At 39.0% G+C, this 20,222-nt stretch overlaps 2 protein-coding genes across 3 annotated transcripts; both read right to left on the bottom strand.

Annotated features, from left to right (window-relative positions):
• Nucleotides 1-1,401: 1,401 nt before the first annotated feature.
• LOC147311435 (uncharacterized) lies at nt 1,402-4,593 on the bottom strand. Its single transcript, XM_086267627.1, has 5 exons — nt 4,518-4,593; nt 4,051-4,368; nt 3,875-3,965; nt 2,627-2,696; nt 1,402-2,523 (listed from the first exon to the last, which is right to left on the bottom strand). Exons 1-5 carry the CDS (start codon nt 4,591-4,593, stop codon nt 2,422-2,424), a joined length of 657 nt encoding a protein of 218 aa, XP_086123753.1. The 3' UTR covers nt 1,402-2,421.
• Nucleotides 4,594-6,817: 2,224 nt separating this feature from the next.
• Nucleotides 6,818-12,041, bottom strand: LOC147311434 (myosin light chain kinase, smooth muscle-like). Of its 2 annotated transcripts, XM_086266496.1 has the most exons (6): nt 11,911-12,041; nt 11,501-11,818; nt 11,045-11,362; nt 10,873-10,963; nt 9,473-9,557; nt 6,818-9,340 (listed from the first exon to the last, which is right to left on the bottom strand). In XM_086266496.1, the coding sequence occupies exons 1-6, from the start codon at nt 11,978-11,980 to the stop codon at nt 9,230-9,232; spliced, it is 993 nt and encodes a 330-aa protein (XP_086122622.1). In that variant the 5' UTR covers nt 11,981-12,041; the 3' UTR covers nt 6,818-9,229. The 2 variants fall into 2 exon arrangements, 1 of the variants encoding a protein (XP_086122622.1); XR_015125339.1 differs by lacking the exons at nt 11,045-11,362; nt 11,501-11,818 and having other exon boundaries at nt 11,911-12,007.
• Between the last annotated feature and the right edge of the window lie 8,181 nt (nt 12,042-20,222).

Raw genomic sequence — 20,222 nt, 5'->3', positions numbered from 1 at the left:
TGTACATCACTGTCACAACAGCGTTTGTTTTCATTCAAAGGCTTTATGGCTTTAATACCTGGGGGGCCGGTCTGTAGTCAAAATGCCCGATTTTCTGTCCCAGTCCAGTCCTGCAGGTTAATACTGGCAGTGTCACCATGCCAGCTGACTGTATTTCATCATCAGCCAGTGTTGCTCTTGATCAATATTACCAAAGTTTACCATAAGGCAGCATAGAAAGTATTTACTTGCTTTCAGGTTTTATTCAAATGTTAGTCTTTTCATTTGTTTCCCCACTTTTTTCCTGTTTCAAAATCAAACACCAGTTTGTGAGAAGATTATCTTCTTTTTTTTAACAGGCATTGGCTAATTTGCCAATTGTATGTTAAAAATGTTCGTATTTTAATATTCAAAAATGTTTTTGCCCAAAACATATGTGCACTACATGTCAGTAAAAATACTATGCAAATATTGATGTCCTTGAATGCTGAGTAAACACTGACAAAGCACTGATTGTATCTCTTGTACTTTATCAACACAGTATCTAAAAACTTTGCACCGTAGTGGTTAAAATCTCATTCTAATAAGAGTTAAAAGTGCATTCGGTTATTAGGTTTATAGGATTATTGAATTATGGTTAACGGTTGGTAGAATCTGCCAATTACATCTGCCACCCTTCTCCAAATCTGTGCCCCTACCTGGCCCCCCCAACAAAAATTTTCTAGACACGCCACTGCTCTCAACGTAATGACCACAAAACATCCTCTAAAAAACAGAATGTATTTGGCGCAATGCAGAAAAACACAGAGCTAACTTAAACAGGTATTCCAATTATCACGAACCTCCAATTCTGAACATCCGAAATATTCATCTTAGATACACAAAGGGTTAAGGCCCTTTTTTAAATCACACTTGTTTCAGTTAGTGCTAACCAAAGTATCAATTTAGTTACATATCGTGTCATAACATATAATCAACTGTCACCATCTGCTGGCTTTTTAAAAACATTACATGTGGTTCCACTATGTGTTCTGCATTTATGCATTTAACTTTGTTAAAAAAACAACTTGCTAATCAAATCTTGTTTGGCATTATGCATGTTAATATGCATGTTGGTCAAACTCATTTTAAACTATACTTTTCTAAAAAAGCACAGGCACCACTGCTATCCCTGCTATCCTCAGATCTTACTTTGGTCCAAGAGATTATTGTTTTATTTTTTTATTAATATGGTGCAAGTCAACATCAACAAGTCTCTTCTGAACACAGCTCTGTACTTATATATGCCAATCTCTAGAGATTGTTTTTCCTGCACCAGTCCTCTTAGTGTTCCACATCCTTCCTGTAGCCAGTCTCATCAATGTTTGTGATGCAACCAACAACAGCTGTGTTGTCCGCAAACTTTACAATATGACAGCCTGGTTGAGCAGTCATATGTAAGCAGCGTGAACAGGAGGGGACTTAGCACACAGCCCTGAGGGGAGCCAGTGCTGAGGACTATGGAAGATGAGGAGACATTGTGGATCCTCATAGACATATACATATTCATATACATATTTCATCAACAACAATTAGGCTTTGTTTCTATTCAATAAACCAGCTAAGAAACTAAAAACTAATTTTCACTGATATTCTCCACTGAAAAGATTAAAAGGTTTAAAATCATTTTTCTTAATTCTGAAAACAACCACCTGTTGTTCTCTCAAAGCTCCAAGTGGATTCTGTTCGGTTCATCCATTATTGCCATAACATGGATATTTATTCACTTCACCAGTTGTAGGTTGTATTTTGGTAGCATTTGTGTATGTGCATGTCATTCTGTCTGTAATCACGATAACTTAATGTTGAATTAATTTGTTAAAACTTGTATTAGTGTAAAGTTGGGTCATGTTAAAAACGCCATTAAATTTTCTCTTACATCCAGCAAGGCCATCAAGTCCACTTAATGTTTTGTTTTTCACAAAGAGACAAAAAGCCCTATAACTTTGATGATTTCTGGTGGTATGCATTGTGAACATATAGAAAGTACCTCTTTCCTGGAAACACTGATCTAAAGGTGAAAGTGATAAAAATGTTTGAGGTATTTTAAACCATGTTCATTGTTGCCATTGTCTGTACTGAAAAATATACTGACATATCATCAAAGATATGTGGGGATTGTAAATATAGTGTATTATTTTATTATGACTTTGTTATGTACCTTTCAGTAACTGTTATAGCCGTTTAAATACATTAATATACAATGTTCCTGCACTGAAAACTTTTTAAAAATGCTCCTTCTGTCTCTGAAACAGCATGTTCATGTCCTTTCTCTAGTCCTTGAATCCAACATTTCTTTGCAACAGTAGCCCTGCTGTCCTCATTCTGGTGGGGTTCCCCTGCAGTTTCAGCTTTCAAGTTGAAAAACGTCCATGTCTCTGTGTAACTGGAAGACTGATCAGCTCAGTAGTGGCCATAGATTAAATTCAGCCTCTCCATATACTGACCACTCTGTTTGTCGTTTTTACAGTGAGCAGTGCCACCCTGTGGTTGAGAGAACGCTGCCTATGAAGACCAAAAAGGTGCAAATAAGAATTGGTGGTGAAACTAGGAAAGAAAATAAGGCAGAGACATGTGAGAGTGTCAAAGATGACAAAGATCTCCTGACCTGGTCTCCTGAATTAGGTGGAAACTGATCCTGGACTGGATCCTGATTCAGTGCCCTCCTCCTCATTTTTCTGCAGAGTAAAAGCAGTGACCAATAATGACCACATTTTAGTTATATCCACCTGTTTCGTGTCCATTATCACAAGTGAGTTGGTTAGTAAATTGTAACAAACTCGAAATCTTATAGTGACCACAGGAAATGCAAAATGTCTATCACTGTGAGAAAACCCAGACAATGAAGGCAGTCACTATTTGTAGCTATATTTTTTTAACATGTTAGATAATGAACTGAATTATATATTGAATTGTATTAAAACATAATTTGGAAACAACACGAACTGAAAATTCATACCAATAGAAAACATGAAAACTGTCCTTGGAAGCCTTCCTTTTTTGTATTGTAACACTTTGTAATACAGCTCACTTTGATATATATAAGTACAATACTGTAACTATATACTGTTACACTCTTGTGCTTGCTAACGCGCTGTAACTTACCACAAGTTAAACATAAAAATACCAGGCTATACCTGGTAAATGTTTGTGTTTAGTTACACCTATGATCCAGTTATCCTAGAGTTATGAATTCAGCATTACAATTTTGTTGTCCTTCTTATTGCTGTGTTGTTGTTGGATTGGTTACCTGTGTACCACACCATGATTACAGTACTGAAACATAAAAACTAATACCCAGACTCATGGATTGTTCTTTTTTCTTTGTTCTCCAAAAGCTTTTAAGTATGATGAGCCTCTGCAGACTGGACTCTGAGAAAATAATTAGCTGGGATACTTTTCTAGTTAAAAAAAAAAGGAACATAGAGGTTGTGGTTGGATAGAAAATGGCCCTTGACTCTAACCACAAACACGTCCTCACTACTGACATTTCCTCTTTTCATCCTCTACTGCATAGAAAAATAAGTCAAGCTAAAGCACTCAGGGCTGATTCACCTCTTTTAATTTAGATTAGATTTGTGGTTTTTGCAGAAATAGTGAACACACAAAAATTCACAACACGCTGCATTTAGATGCTTCAAATCCTCAACATGTACGTAAAATTAACTGCTCGGTCAACTAAAAAATAATCATTGGTAATTTGAGATGAACTAACTCTTTCAATGCAGGCATACACAATAAAATTGTTGTTTAATAATGAAATCCGTCTTACAAGCACTTCTGCAACAGTTCTGCATCAGCATAACAAAGAGCAACATTCGTGCATGCATCATGAAGTTATAAAAGTTGTACTCACCTGTAGAGGAAGACAGCTAGTGTGATACCACACAGAAGGAATCCAATTGCAGGTGGGAGTATGTATAGAAAATATTGTGATGAAATTGATTCTGTATAAAATCAGCAGAGAATTCATTTAAATGGCTTATTTGACCTTTACTAGAAGTGATTCATCTGCCTTTTTTCACTACCCACCTTTGGGACTATCAGACAAAGTTAAATTCCATGTAATGATATTTACACCACGGTTGCCTGCTATGCTACATTTATAAAGTCCTTCATCTTCGGGCTGAGCACTACAAATAATTAGCTTTGTAGGGAGCTCATGATTTATTTTCAGTCTATGCAATGAGAAATTTGAATAGGTGCGATTCAGCTCAATGGAATAATGAAAAACAGATCTGTTGTTGGTCCAGGAGATTTGCGTTGTATTTGTCTTGGATATGTTGCAAGTCAGCGTCACTGAGTCTCCTCTGGACACCATCATAGCTCTGTTTTCGTCTTGAAGCATTACTGAAGTTTAGAGGGAAAAAATATCTTAATATAAAATGTGGATATCTCTAACAGTGTATGAAGTTTAACGGCGACAATAAGTCAATATAAATATATATCGGTATCTAATCTAGAAAAAAAATAATCTTAAACACAAATGTAGTCTTTACCTGCAGAGACATGCCACATCACTAAAAGCTTGATGAAGAGCAGTGCTGCTTGGTTTAGCTTGAACATCATGATCATCAGACAGAGAGAGAAACAAACCTGAACTTCCTGTCAGCTTTATTTGTGTCTGAGGAGGAGCCACAAAAGGGAAGTGGCAAGTTGCTTTATTTCTGAATTCTGAACTAATGTATGCGACTGTGTAAATAATAATTAAATAATATAACATGTCAATGTTAGACAATGACTTTAAAATTAGAAGGTTGATTCAAAGTTTAAAGGTTGATTTAAAAATATATAATCTCACCACTAGGTGTCAGTAGATTGCCGTTTGCAGTCAAATGAACTGTGTGTTGTTTCGTTCGCTACCGACACATCACTAGTCCATTGCACTAGAAAGTACACTAAAAGCAAAGGAAGCTATTTCACTTACCTGTTATGTTCAGTGTGTGTGTGTGTGTGTGTGTGTGTGTGTGTGTGTGTGTGTGTGTGTGTGTGTACACTGGAATTAACGTGTTACTACTTTTAGGAAGAGAAATCTATTTAATTGTTCTCACACAAATAGCCTACTGATCTATGCCACCTGCAGCCAATTAGTAACAATATTGTTTAAATGACCAAGATAACATTGCTTTCAGATATTACCTGCAAATGTAGAAATTGTCAGCAAAGAGCACTGTTGAGATCTATTTTAGTCCGAACTGTAAAACGATTGATCCAATGTGTCTTTTCTCTGGTACACTTTGTTTTCTGTTCAGCTTTTCACAGAATTCTTTTCTTCACAGCTTTACAGTTTTTTACAGACGCTAGGACACATTTCTCAATACTTAGGTCACTTTTGCAAAACTCTTCACACAATCCTCCTAACTGACCGTCAGCTTGGCAAAGCAGTTCATTTCACATTCAAAATGCACTACAACTACCAAAACACTTCATTCAGGTCTCAAATAACCTCATTCTTCCAGAACACTAGCAAAGGTTGACAGCCGACAAACACACTTTGTCACCCACAAAACAATGACCTAAAAAACACTAACAACATGTAGCATTACAGTGTTTTCTTGTGTAAAACAAGGACACATCTCTGTTTATAATTTCAATATATGTTACTGGAATGAATCAGACATCATGCAGAATTCGTTAATATTTGTTTATGTATTTTTTATTTTTTTGCACCAAGTAATCCCAAAATACAAGAATTTGTATACACACCATCCACTGATACACATACAATAGTAATGCTAATCTACTCGGTCTTCTCCATTTGGCCACAGGTTCTCATCCACATCACATCTTATGTCATCTAGGGCAACACACCTAGGAAAGAATCTTCTGGCATGCCAGAATTGAAGGAGTTGAAAAATTGAAGGAGTAACACCTGTGTAGATGTTCATCTACAATGAGAATAAGCTGTGGCTGGTTAAACTGCATTTTTAGATTTAAAATATGTTTCAATAAAATATTGTTGTTGAATTTTGCTGTCTTTTCAAGTTTTGCATTGTGTTATTGTTTTGGCCATAAGTTTAACAGTTTTGAAAACAGTATGTAAGCACATGCAAAATGTCCTGTCCGTACAAAGATTTTTGGCAGTTGTTGTGTCTGAGTGAGAAGATAATTCATGAAATTTGAGAGATGTAGTCATTGAATGCATTTTGTGCCAAAACAATGATAACTGGTCCTCAGTTTAGCCCACATAGACTTCTGTTGTGCTCACTGTGTGAGGAGCTTTGCAAACGTGACCTAAGTATTGAGAAATGTGTCCTAGCGTCTGTAAAAAACTGTAACTGAGCCTCTCAAAGTGATGACCACAAACCCCCCCCCCCACTTTGTTTTTAAAAGACTTCCTGCCACAATGGGCTCTAAATGGGTTCTATAGAAAAATGGGCCAACACAAAGCATAAATGACTGATTCATCCTTTGAAAAATAGCATTTATTTAGGGTGCTCACAGTAATGCAGAATAAATAAACTATTGTTTATCTTTTATTTAAGCGCAAGGTTTTTTGCTTTACCACTAAACCACGTTGTATTTGTTAGCACTTTAAAAAAAAAGTGTATGTATACAATATTCTTTTCCCACTTTATTTCAAAGTGCTAGTTTCCCATATTTACGGTTCACCTCACAGAGCTAAATTAAATAAGTATACCAAAACAGGAGATGGAGGTGTTTGAGAGTTTGCTTTTAATGTAACGCGCGGCGACACTAAAGCGGTCGCGCCAGAATGTCACGCTAAAAAGAAAGATTCTTTAAAATACAAGGGGGAGCAAGTGAGTCAGATACCACGGGCACAGAGAGGAAGCAGGTCTGATCAGAAACAGTTTATTACTAGGCCAGGGAGCACAAATAAAAACACCCTTAAAATGTACGTAATAAATTGTTGCAGCTTGCGTTCTGCACCCGAATCCATCATGCGACCACCGCCACAGCTCCCCTTGCGTCGGTGTCCTGTAAAATAGCAAATAGGGGCCAGAACAATGGTCCCAGAAGCGGCCCTGGCTCATGGCCATGGCGACCCTCTCCCAATCCAGCTGCACCCAGTAAACAACAGTAGAGACCCTACACAAATGCAGGCAGAGGTAAACCTCTGCCCTGCTGCCAGTCACACGCGTTGTCTCTTACTGTTGCCATTCCATGAGGTCGGGACTGAGCCGCCGCGTCACACTGACCGGCTCACATTAACCTTCCAGTCTGGGGCCTCTCTCCTTCAGTGCTCAGCTAACCTGTTTTTAAAAGGTCTTTACACAGCTGATAGGCCACCTCCGGACACACCCCTGCCTCAGCAGGTGGTCCCTATCAGCTAATTTGTCCCATGTGCCGCCAGTCCACAGTGGATAAAAACCATGTCACATAAAACACTAAAAACCATGCAATAGAAACAGAATAAAACCATGCAAATAAAACAACACTCATAAATAACCACTAAAAATCAGAATAAAAACAATATACAAGATAAATACAAATTTCCACTGTGTGACATTAACACTGTCACAAAATATTTTCTAAATATATTATACATAAAATGCTTCTAAGTTTGTTTGAACTCAGTCATCACATTTGATGTTATCAGCCAATAATCATGAACCTTTAATTCTCTAAATGTAAATCCCAAGTATTCATCTTATTTTATTCAACCTTTATTTAACCAGGAAGATCCCATTGAGATTAAAAACCTCTTTTTCAAGGGAAACCTGGCCAAGATAGGCAGCAGCAAGTATCTCACGGTTACAGAAATGACACAATTAAACACAGACAACAACAACACACTCAAGCAAAAATAAAAAAATAATAAAATAAAATTTGATAAAATTACAATTATTATATAATTTACAGTGACAAGCAATCCAATTGAAACAGTTTCATGTTATGGAATTGCCTCAAGGATTCTTAGTTTAGTTTTAAAAGCACTTAATGAAATTAATTCTTTCATTTTCCAGTCGCTCTGCAACTCATTCCAAAGCCAAGGATGCTAAATAGACAAAAGCTCTTTTGCTAAGTTCAGTTCGGGCAAATGGAAAAGAATGCAACAAGTAACATTGCAGACGAAGAGAATAACGACCAGCATGTTTCATTGCAAGCAGGAAACATGTATAGGAAGCCAAAAATCCAAGTATTGCCTTATATATAAAACTGTGTAGGTGAGAGTTCCTCCAACAGCAGGCCATCCTACCTGAACAGTATAACTCACATTAGTGAGTCTGAAACTTACGATTAGTGATGAACCTTAGAGAAGCATGAGAGACAGTATCAACCATTCGAAGACATTGAGCAGAAACATTCAAATAGAGAATATCTCCATAATCCAGCACAGGTAAAAATGTTGCAACAACAAGCCACTTCTTTGTATAAAAAGAAAAAGATAGCTTATTTTGAAAATAAAAACTCAGTTTTAACTTCAGACACACAAAAGCTTAAGGCCATCTTTTAAATCATGCTTATCAACATATCAATTTAGTGACATATTGTGTCATAACAGATCCAATTCAGTTTTTTGAGCTGGAACCTGAAGACAGACATTCACACTCCCATTCACACCTATGTGCAATTTAGAATCACCAATTAACCTAATATCACTAACAGCAAGCCTTTGAACTGTAGGAGGAAGTCAGAGTATCTGGAGACAACATTCAAACTCCACATAGAAAGATCACGGCCAGGTGGTGTATTCAAACTCATGACCTTCTTGCTCTGAGACAACAGTGTCAGATAAATGACCAAAAATGTCAAATGTTCAGATATTATTTGCAGATACAGAAAGTGTTAGTTGTAGCAGCACAAATGTCAGTCCAGATCTCTTTGAAAATCACCAGCAAGTTACCTGGAGATCTTTACACAACAGTCATAATTAATGACTGAATGACTTTAGTTTTATGCTTGTTATATACTTACTTATACTACTTGGAAATTGTATATATATGTATATATATCCATTTTCAGCTTTATGAAAATAATCAGGTAATAATAATAATAATAATCAAGAGCCAAAGCCTAACTTAATACCTTTATAACAAAAAATAATAAATTTGAAACAGAAGAAACTAGCAAAATGTAACAAAACAGTCAAAATTAACAATGAAAATCAAATGTTTTTACATAAAATTATACACACAAAAAGGGGGAAAAAGAAGTCTATATGAGGTTTCAAAGAAATGTGTAATGTTTTCAAACTCAATGTGACCTTTCTCCTGAGCTCTCCTTCCACTTGTTTCCTTTTCAGCTTTTATCTGGACTTTCTTCTTGTCAGCACACTAAAAGCCACAGATTGAACTGAGTCTCTCAAAGTGATTCCTGTCCTGTACACTGCAAAACTTTGAGGTTGTGGAGGGACCACCTATGGATTGAAATTGTACGTAAACTTAATCTTTAAAAAGAAAAATAGCAAGCATGAAGGTATAGGTAGGAGAAGATATGAGTTGAAACACTTGAGAAATGAAAATCTGAGTAATAATAAAGTTCCTCTAACCTTTCCTTCCAGCTGAACATGATACTGTACAAAACTCAAGATCTCGATCTCATGAAGGTCGTGGTTCGGGGTCCTGGAGCAGAATCTAATGAAAAATAAGTCAGAACTTTATATATGACTTATATGTTTTTTTGTTTGTTTAGGGGCTTTTTTAGAGATTTGTTTTCTCATGTATTCAGCATTCCGGGTGTCTTTTTGAACTTTGAATTTCCTGTGTACCAAGCCTTGATTTACAGCTGTGAATATCATCAATTTGGGGAGTGCATCTCAGTAGTTTTGTATGTTCCAGTAAAATCTTTTCCCCAAACCGAGACACCATATAAGCTCTGGTACCAAGACTCAGTGCTTCTTCTGTGTTTTTAACCTTTCATGCATGAATTATGACAACCTCGAGGCATGAAAAAAAGAAAAAATGTTCATTTTTTTCAACATGTCCTATTCAAAGAGTTTTTTACATGTCCACTTTGGTGGACAACATACATTTTGAGTTGTGAATTTGACAAATGAATAAATAATATACATAAAAATAAAAATATTTTAAAATACATTTTAAATATATTTTATAACAATATATATAAAAAATATAACCCTGCCACCAACTGGAAGAACTAAAGGTACTGTTCTAGTTTCAGAGTGGAAACATGAACGTTGAATGTGTACCACAAAGAAAATGTCCCCAGAGTCAGTGAATAACTCTGAGCACTTTAACCACTTTTACCACTTCTTCACGACTTTCATTTCCTTTTCTCTCTCTCAATGTATACAAAAAGGGCCAACAAAAAGCACAGAGGGTGATTCAAATCTTTAAATTTAGAAGTTTACAGTTCTTACAGAAATAAAAAAAAAAATGTAAACTTAAGTTCAGCTCAAACTTGATAATTCTGGTGTTCTTCAAGCCTTGAATAAATTTGAAGGAAAAATAATAAAGTATCTCAATATGAAATGATAAGTTGGTGAGTAATAAAAGAAACTACATACATCCAGACACATTTATTCTGTGTTTTATTTTTTATTGAACACACTCGCTGTCGATGGATGCAGTTTTGGTATTTTGCTCCATCACAGTTTGCCATGTTTACTGGCAGAGCTGGAAGCGATGAGAGATTTTTCAGCTGCGTTCTTCTTCTGGTATGAACATCCAGCCTGTGGCTCCTAATATAGTGATATTATTATTTAGTCTTTTTCTTATTTGGTGCAGCCTCCAAACGTTTCAAAACCTGGTCATAAAAGTAAACTAAACTGCATGGTCAACGTGATTTTTTTTTAAAAATTCGGGCAGACACAATAAAAAATGGTCTTTGAGCTTCATGGTTGAATCAGTCTTACAAATACTGACAACGATTCTACAGCCAAACAGAAAAGAGCTACGTTCATGCATTCATCAGGAAGATTTTTCTTACCTGCAGAGGAAGACAGCTAGTGTGATGCCACATAAAAATAATCCAACTGCCGGTGGGAGAATGTGTAGAAGATACTTTGATGAAGTGGATTCTGTATAAAACAAAAAAACCCAGCAGTGAATTCATTTAAATTGGTTATTGAAGTGATTGGCAGTGTTTTTTGTCTACCCACCTTTTAGGTTCTCAGACACAGTTAAGTTCCATGTAATGCTGTATATGCCACTTCTGTCTGTTATCTTACACGTATAAAGTCCTTCATCTTCAGGTTGAGCACTAAAAATAATGAGCTTTGTGGGGAACTCGTGATTTATTTTTTGTATGTGAAATGAGAAATTTGAATGTGTGCGATTCAGCACAATGGAATAGTGAAAAACAGATCTTTTGCTGGTCCAGGTGATTAGTGTTGCATTTTTCTCAGATATGTTGCAAGTCAGCATCACTGAGTCTCCTCTGAACGCCAGCAAAGCTCTGTGGTCATCTTTAAGAATCTCTAAAGTTAAAGGAAAATAATACATTTAAAATTATACTTGGATGAAGTGGAATCTGCATTAAATCAGAAGTTAATTAATTTAAATTTCTTGGTTGACCTTTACTAAAAGTGATTCATCTGCCTTTTTTTGCTACCTACCTTTGGGGTTCTCAGACACAGTTAAATTCCATGTAATGCTGTTTATGCCACTTCTGTCTGTTATGCTACATGTATAAATTCCTTCATCTTCAGGTTGAGCACTAAAGATAATTAGCTCTGTAGGGAACCCATGGTTTATTTTCAGTCTATAAAATGAGAAATTTGAAAAGTTGCGATTCAGCTCAATGGAATATTGAAAAACAGATCTTTTGCTGGTCCAGGTGATTAGTGTTGCATTTTTCTCAGATACGTTGCAAGTCAGCATCACTGAATCTCCTGTGGACACTAGCAAAGCTCTGTGGTCATCTTTAGCAATTTCTAAAGTTTAAAGGAGACAATCAGTCAATGTAAAATTATATCTGCATTTAATCTACTTAACAGAAAAAAACCCACACAAATGTGCTCTTTACCTGCAAAGACATGCCACATCACTAACAGCTGAATGAAGAGTAGTACCACTCGTTTTAGCTGGAATATCATGACTGCAAGACAGAGAGGGAAACAGACCTGAACTTTACTGTCAGCTTTATTTGTATCTGAGGAAGAGCTGTAAAAAAAAAAAGAGGAAGTGGTTTGTTGCAGTTGAAACTCAACACAAATGTATGTGAATGATGTTTTTTGAGAAAATATTTTGAAAGTAATATATACAATATTTCAGGTTCACAACAAATTGTCATTGTTCAAACATGGAAAGTGAAGTGGGAATATAATTATATGACAAATAACTGTCTCCTATACTTTAATCACTCATGTGACTCACTTGTGTAGAGAGGCAACTTTGAACTGCAACACTATATCACCACCTCTGAAAATGACACCTAAACACTGTGGTGTGCTTTATATTGTAAAGTTGGACTGATTGGTTCACTGCAGTAAAGACTGTGTACTTCACACAGTTGTGAAATTTCAGAAAGTTTGATTTTTGAAAGCAAAATGAAAGGACCCAAGGTTTCCCAAAGTTAGATATCATATCAATCACTTCTACCTTACTACTGACATTTCTTCTTTTCAGTGTCTTCCTTGGCTGATTCATTCTTTTAAAAATACAAATAGTTTGGGGTGCTCACTAAATTAATATATTTATTTTATAATTGGAGAATTTCTTGAGTTTGAATATTTTATAAATAAAACGAAAGTTCAATTTACCCATTTTATCTGCAGTTCATCATACATATTATTTATTAGTATTTTTTATTTTATTTTACTTGTATTTTTTAACACTGTACCTCAAACTCTTATTAGTTTCTTATATTTACAAGCACCCCCAAAATTTGCAGGCTTGCACAGAGATGGTAAAACTCTGATGACTGATAATGGAGACGAAGACAGGGAGGAACAGGGGTTTAAATGCACCAAGGAGACAGTCAGAGAGAATTCGGGACAACTGGAGACATTTAAGGATGCAGGGACTGACAGAGACAGGGAAGAAGTCTCATCGTGACGAGTAAAGTTTCTCTTGCCTGGCTGGGCAGTTCTCTGGGTGCCCAGCACCCTCAAAGCTCTGATCCTAGAATCGCCCCCGCCTGCCACGGGGTTATAGTGAGCTGCCTGGAAAGCCATTTCCCGGCGGCTTTGCAGCACCAACAACTGGGGTGTGTCTCCTCCATGCGAGTGTCAGGCAGGGGTGGATCTAGAAGGGTGGTGTTGTAACTTTATGCAGCGTTGTACCAACTGCTGGTTTAACGTGGGTTGCGGTCAAAGTCAACTTTAGATCAAGCACAGAGGACTGAGACGAGGCTATGGTGGAGGTCGGGTCTCTTTTACTCAGCTCGCTTTTCAATCACATACAATACCACAGTACCACCTACTGGTGGGAGGTAGTAATAGCTGCTGCTTATTACAATATACCACATCCCTCTTTTCCGAGATAAAGATACTACCTCTTAACTCCAATATTTTGTAACATAAATGCACCTTTTAAATCGTAGGAACATTAACAATATTATATTCTTGAGACATTAAGTAAAGCACACCTTAGATTGCCTATCACTTGAACAATGCAAATACATATCAGTGCAGTGTTTTTGAAACAGATGAACACATGACAAATTGGATGAGACATGTCAAAATGACCATATGAAACATGACATATTTTCTCTCTTTTCCAACAAAACAGTTATCTAACTTGTACAGAACAACTCAGGTACAGGGTAGAGTGACTTTAAGTTTCCCAATCACTTAGTCTCTATACCTGGCAGGGCGTATTATTGCTCGGCCACTGCGTGTGTAGCATGTGGGTGTATTGTCCATACTTGCAGGACGAGAGTGTTGTGGGGTGTCACTTGCTGGTGGCACAACTGGCTCTTGGGCGTGAACAGACAGTTCATCTGGGTCCATGGATGTGTCCTTAAACAGGCTTGGGTGTATTTTCCTCAGATGTTTCCTGTTCCTCTTGAGCACCTCACCCTCTGGTGTTTGCGCAGTGTAGGAGCGTGGTTCCTCTCGCCGATGAGCTACAACAGCTGGCTCCCAACCGCGCCGTGTTTGCATGTGCACAGTATCGCCTGAGGTCAAAACAGGCAGTGGTCTTGCATGCTGATCAAAGTGGTATTTCCGCTTTGACTGCAGTCCACGCACTTTATCGTGAATGTTCTGTGGGGTTGACTGTCTCAACACAGCACTGGCGCATGGCAGCGTGCTGCGGAGAACCCTTCCCATCAACATTTGTGCAGGTGACACATTCAGTCCTGTGACTGGAGTGTTCCTCAGAGATAACAGCACTAGATGTGGATCTGTTCCAGTTCGTATTGCTTTTTTAAGTGCATGTTTAACAGTCTTTATGGCTCGCTCCGCCATTCCATTTGAAGAAGGAAAACCGGGACTGGAAAAAGTTAGCTTTATCTCCCAAGATGCTGCAAACGATCTCATCTCGTAGCTGGCAAATGGAACATGATCGCTCACTATCTCTTTGGGAATCCCGTGTCTTGCAAAGACTGATTTCATCTTCTGAATCACAGAGTGTGCTGTTTTGTCAGGTAAGTTAAGAACTTCCGGGTATTTGGATAAATAGTCAACTAACAAAAGATATGGCTGACCGTTCAGTTCGAAGATGTCTGCTCCGATTTTCATCCATGGCAGCTCTGGAATCTGATGTGGAATAAGTGGCTCAGCCTGGTTCTTTGGCTGCATTTGCTGGCATTGTTCACACTTTTCAAGCATAGTCTCTATATCGTGTGACATGCCAGGCCAGTACAGTACTCTTCTTGCTCTGGCTTTTGTGCGCTGTACACCTTGGTGAGCGAAATGCAACTTCTCCAGGATCACTTGTCTGAAGCTTTGGGGTATTACAATCTTGTCCCCTATCATAATAATGTCATCGTGGATACTGATATTGTGTCTCATAGGCCAGTAGCTGTGGAGTGTTCTGTCTAAACTCTTCCTTTTAGCTGGCCATCCGTTGAAGTGTCTTCCACGCACAGCCTGTAGCACGCTGTCTGCTGCAACTGCCGTTCTCAGGTCACTCAGTGTTTTCTCACTCAATGTTGCTGTGGCCTCCAGAGCATACACAACTCTTTCATCATTTGTGCTTTCACTCACATTTTCATTGTCACTGGTGGTTGTGGCACGTGAAAGTGCATCGGCTATGAACATGTCTCTGCCGGGGGTGTATGTGACGGTGAGATCATATCTCTGTAGTTGCAGCAGCATTCCTTGTAACCTTGCTGGTGCCTTGCATAGCGGCTTACGCATTATCGCCTCCAGGGGTTTATGATCAGACTGCACGGTCACTGGTCTTCCATAGACATACTGGTGGAATCGTTTAGTGGCAAACACAATGGCTAGCAACTCTTTTTCTATTTGTGCATACCTTTTTCTGTGTCTGTGAGTGCTCGTGACGCATAGCACACAGGTTGCCCTTCTTGTAATAGGCATGCACCCAGCCCATCTTTTGAAGAATCGGCCTGCAATGTTAATGGTTTCTTGTGGTCATAAAATCTCAACACTGGTGCTTGTGTGAGCGTCGCCTTGAGCATCTGTAACGCTGCTGTGTGGTGTGGCTGCCACTGCCACGCTGTGTCCTTTTTGAGTAGCTGTCTTAAAGGTGCTGTGAGTGATGCTTCATTTTGAATGTACTGTGCCAAAAACTTCGTCATTCCCAGCAGACCCTGAAGGCTTTGTTTGTCTTCTGGAGTCGGCATGTCGACAATAGCTTTGATCTTTGAAACATCTGCTTTCTGCCCTGCTGCTGTGATGATATGGCCCATGTATTTCACTGTGTCAACTTTGAACTGAATTTTGTCCTTGTTAAACTTCACGTTAGCTGCTCTTGCTTTCTCCATGACCTTCTGCAGGATTTCATTGTGTTCGTGCTCTGATGTAGCTGCAATTATCATATCATCTGCAATGATAAATACACCAGGAATGTTGCCAAAAGTCTCACAATTCTTTTGTTGAAAAACCTCGCTGGCGGATTTGATCCCGAATGGGAGCCGGAGGAAGCGATACCGGCCCCAAGGTGTGTTAAAGGTACAAAGCTTTGATGACGGCTCGTCCAGCTTGATCTGCCAGTATCCATCTTTTTCATCCAATATGGTGAAGATGGATTTTCCTGCTAGCTTGCTGCGAACGTCCTCGTGTGTGGGGATGGAGTAGTGCTGGCGTTTAACTGCTTGGTTCAGATCACAAGGGTCCAAACACACCCTTAGTGTTCCGTTCTTCTTCTGTGTGGCGACAAGACTGTTGACCCAATCTGTAGGCTCATTGACAGGTGTTATGACATCTCTGTTTTGTAAGTCCTGTAGCGTCTTCTTCAGCGGGTCCATTATGGAGAGAGGCACGTTCCTGCATGCATGAATCACAGGTGTTGCATTTGGGTCGGTGTGTATGTGGTGAACTCCAGGGAACTCACCTAAGCCTGTGAACACATCAGCATACATCTCCACAAGCTCTTCCTTGGTAGAAGGTGGTTTGGCTAGTTTCGTTTTAGTGGATGTTATGGCAAGGGTCTCAACTCGTTTCACCAGATGCAGCTCTTCACGAGCTTGTCCACCCAGGATCGGTTTATCTGCATGGCCTGATACAAGAAAGTCAAACACAGCCTTGTGCTTCCGTGCTTCACACTCAAGAGACACCACACCATCTGCACGTATGCGGGCTCCACCAAAAGCTATGAGTACAGTCTTTGTGGGCTGTAACCGAGGCATCCCTGGTAACTTGTTGTAAACTGATCTGGGGAGCACATTTGCGTCCGCACCTGTGTCTAGCTTGAAGGTGACTGATACGTCTCGGATTGTTACACTTTCATGCCAACTTTCAGTTTTGTGCTTGTCACTGCACACCACGCAATGTACAGTGAATCCCCATCAGTCTCAATGTTATTAATAGTTTTTGTTTTCTTGTAGTTTCTACTTTTCTCTGCGCCTGCTCTGCATACTTTTGAGAAGTGGTTATTTTTCCCACACTTGTGGCATGTTGCCCCATAGGCTGGACACTGTCGGAGCGCGTGTTTGTTGCCGCATTTGTAACAAACCATTTGCTTGTCGTTGCTCGTTTTGTTTTTACTGTGTCCTGATTTAATGTGTCCCGTTATTTTTCTTAATGTGTCCACTGACGTATCTTGGGCTGCAGTTGTTGACTGCATAGCCTGAATCTGTGACTTGGCCACTTCTGCTGATCTGCATATTTCTATCGTTTTGCGCAGTGTGAGGTCGTTGTCACGAAGTAATCTCTCTTTTAGTCTTGTGTCATTTATGCTGAACACCAATTTGTCCCTGATCATGTCGTCCTCATTGACCCCAAACTCACAACTTTTACTTTTCTGACGGAGTTCTGTGATATATCTGTCCACTGTTACACCTGTTGACATTGGGTATGACCAGAACTTATGGCGCTCAAAAACAACGTTCTTTTGTGGACTACGGTAGTCTTTAAACGCTTTCAGAATGTCCTCCATTGCTAGCGCGTCTCCGGCCGGGGTTACAGTGAGTGTATTGTACACTTCAAGCGCCTCCTCACCGATAGTGTGGAGAAGAATGGCTGTTTTAACCTTTTCATCTTTCTCCAGCGCACCCGTAGCAGTCATATATAGTCTGAATCTTTGTTCCCACCTGCACCAGGTCTCAGATAAATTGCCAGTGAGCAGTAGCGGCGATGGTGGCCTGAATTGCTCCATGCCGTTAGCAACGTCTACCGTTAGCTAATCTACGGCTAGCTTACTCACGTCGCGGTCCCCGTTCACACGGTCTCGCCAACTTCTGACACCATGTTGTAACTTTATGCAGCGTTGTACCAACTGCTAGTTTAACGTGGGTTGCGGTCAAAGTCAACTTTAGATCAAGCACAGAGGACTGAGACGAGGCTATGGTGGAGGTCGGGTCTCTTTTACTCAGCTCGCTTTTCAATCACATACAATACCACAGTACCACCTACTGGTGGGAGGTAGTAATAGCTGCTGCTTATTACAATATACCACAGGTGGCATGTGGTGGCAAGTGCCACCCTAAAATGATCTCTTGCCAACCAAGTGCCACCCCAGTTTTGCATATGACAGTGTTGATTTTTAAAATAAAATAGCATGAACATTTTGAGCGTAGTTACAGTTAACAGTGTATAGAAATGCTAAAACTGAATTTATTGCATAGTGTTACCCCCCTCCACAATTAACAAATGGTTCAGCCCATAGCGACCAGCTCTTTTCTTGTTTTCAGTAGCAACCAATGCTTATGATTGTGCCAGAGCACATTTTGAACAACACCATGGGGATTTCAGATTTCACACAGGTGGTTGGTTGTTACACTCTGGAAATGGAATGAAGGTGAGTGTTATTAACCTTCTGGGGTCCACAGACACGCTGCACCTCCAAATCACTGATTTAAGCATCAAGGTGCAACAAGGTGCAGCCACGCTGAGTCTCTATTTCAACCCGTGTTGAAAATTCGGACTGTAAAGTATACACCGGTTTTTACAATTTAATTACACCACATTTACTCAGGGCCTTCTGAAGGCCCTGAGTAAATGTGGTTATCCCAGCTGGACTTTTGTCAAAGCTGGGAAGGCACCTAAAGAAAGCTCCAGCCGATCCAGGAGAGAAGGACAACCGCTGCCCAAGCGAAAACCTGTAGTGATCTCGTATGTGTCAGGAGTATTGGAGCAGTTGAGACACATTTTTTCTAAACACCGGGTCTCTGTGGCTTTTAAACCCCAAAACACGCTGCGCCAAAAATTGGTCCACCCCAAGGATCGGGTCCCCGACACAAACAGAGTAACATAGTGTAAGCTGTTAAGTGCCAGGAGGATTGCCAGGATTTATACATTGGGGAAACCAAACAACCTCTAGCGAAGTGGATGGCACAACACAGAAGAGCTACCTCATCAGGCCAGGACTCTGCAGTCTATTTACACCTACAGGCCAGTGAACACTATTTCAATGATGAGGATGTACACATCCTGGACAGGGAGGAACGCTGGTTTGAGCGCGGAGTCGAGGAGGCCATTTACGTGAAAAGGGAAAGACCATCTCTGAATCGAGGAGGGGGCCTAAGGGTACATCTTTCGCCATCTTACAATGCTGTGATTGCAGCCATTCCCCAACTCTCTGTGAATGGTACTCATGGCCATTGGTCAGTGGTCTTTGATCAGTGGGTTTTGGTCAGTGGTTGTTGATCAATGGTCATGAGAATTTGCATAATTAAGATTAAGGAACTGACCTCCCAGCCCATTGTTCCTTCAGTGGGCTGGTTTCAGTCATTATGCAGATGCACTGTTTACAAGATTGGGGAAACCTGCAGTTAGCTGAGACTGAAGAAGTCACTTGGATGAGTGACGAAACGTTTCTCCCACAAAACGCTACGACCAGATGAACAGAATTAATTTTTGGAGAATATAATATATCAGTCTTAGAAAGTCACTTTAAAATTGGGAGGTTGATTTAAGGTACAGTGTGTATCTGTAATCTCACCACTAGATGTCAGAAGATTGCAGATTGAAGTCAAATTAATTCTGTGTTCTTACTCCTCTCATTTCAAGTGCAACTGGAGGGGTAGTGTGAATGCTGTAGCACAAATACTCGACCACTGTTCATCTGCAGTGATTCTACCAGAAGGAAATAAAAAATCCAAATCCAAAAGATTATTGTTTTATCTTTTTTTTTATTGGATATGCTGCAAGTCAACATCATCAAGTGTCTTCTTGACAATGACACAAGTCTGTACTCGTCTATAAAAATATCTAAGATCTAAAGAAAAATAAATAAATATAAAAATCCAAAATGTCAAAAAAAAATAACTAAACTCCAAAAATGTACATTAACATAAAAAACGTTTGTTCATTTTCTATTTATTACTGAATATTTAAAGAAACCTTACTAAGCAAACATGTACTACATCCACATTAATGAACTATATAAAATACAAATAATTATACTCAAGATTATTACAAGTATATTAAAAAGCAAAAGTCTGCACTTTGCACTTTATTTTTTCTGCAGTGAAACTTCTTTAAAAATGCTTAAAAACAACAAAGCAAACAAAATAAATAAATAAAATTACAACAGTGTTGTACAACACTCAGAGAGTGACCTGCCTTGGTGGAGTTCTGAATTTCCTGAGGGCTTATTGTAGGAAAATGGTTTAGGGAGCTTGAAGTCCTGTATAAATAAATATACTTGACACCCTAAAGACATCCACTATGCCCATTCCCTGCTCACATTTTAATACTTAGACTACTGAAACCGGATTCACAGTTTCGAATACTCCTCATTTATCTGACACTGCGCTTTGGTGCA

Source organism: Aulonocara sp. 'chitande type north' Nkhata Bay, linkage group LG16 (assembly GCF_057382095.1).
Source record: "Aulonocara sp. 'chitande type north' Nkhata Bay isolate Kocher_YH1m ecotype deep benthic linkage group LG16, A_spYH_male_GT1.1, whole genome shotgun sequence".
NCBI lineage: Eukaryota > Metazoa > Chordata > Actinopteri > Cichliformes > Cichlidae > Aulonocara > Aulonocara sp. 'chitande type north' Nkhata Bay.
Note: the sequence above shows the minus strand (reverse complement) of the source record. Positions and strands in the feature narration are given on the sequence as shown.

Excerpts from the sequence above, each read along its gene's own strand:
- LOC147311434 (XM_086266496.1), bottom strand. The coding sequence starts at position 11,980 with ATGATATTCCAGCTAAAACGAGTGGTACTACTCTTCATTCAGCTGTTA. Across the intron at positions 9,558-10,872 it reads CTAGCTGTCTTCCTCTGCAG|ATTCTGCTCCAGGACCCCGA; the intron begins GTAAGAAAAATC and ends ATTTTTCATTAG. Across the intron at positions 9,341-9,472 it reads ATGTTCAGCTGGAAGGAAAG|GTGGTCCCTCCACAACCTCA; the intron begins GTTAGAGGAACT and ends TTCAATCCATAG.
- LOC147311435 (XM_086267627.1), bottom strand. The coding sequence starts at position 4,593 with ATGATCATGATGTTCAAGCTAAACCAAGCAGCACTGCTCTTCATCAAG. Across the intron at positions 4,369-4,517 it reads GATGTGGCATGTCTCTGCAG|TAATGCTTCAAGACGAAAAC; the intron begins GTAAAGACTACA and ends TCTAAACTTCAG. Across the intron at positions 3,966-4,050 it reads TTTGTCTGATAGTCCCAAAG|AATCAATTTCATCACAATAT; the intron begins GTGGGTAGTGAA and ends GATTTTATACAG.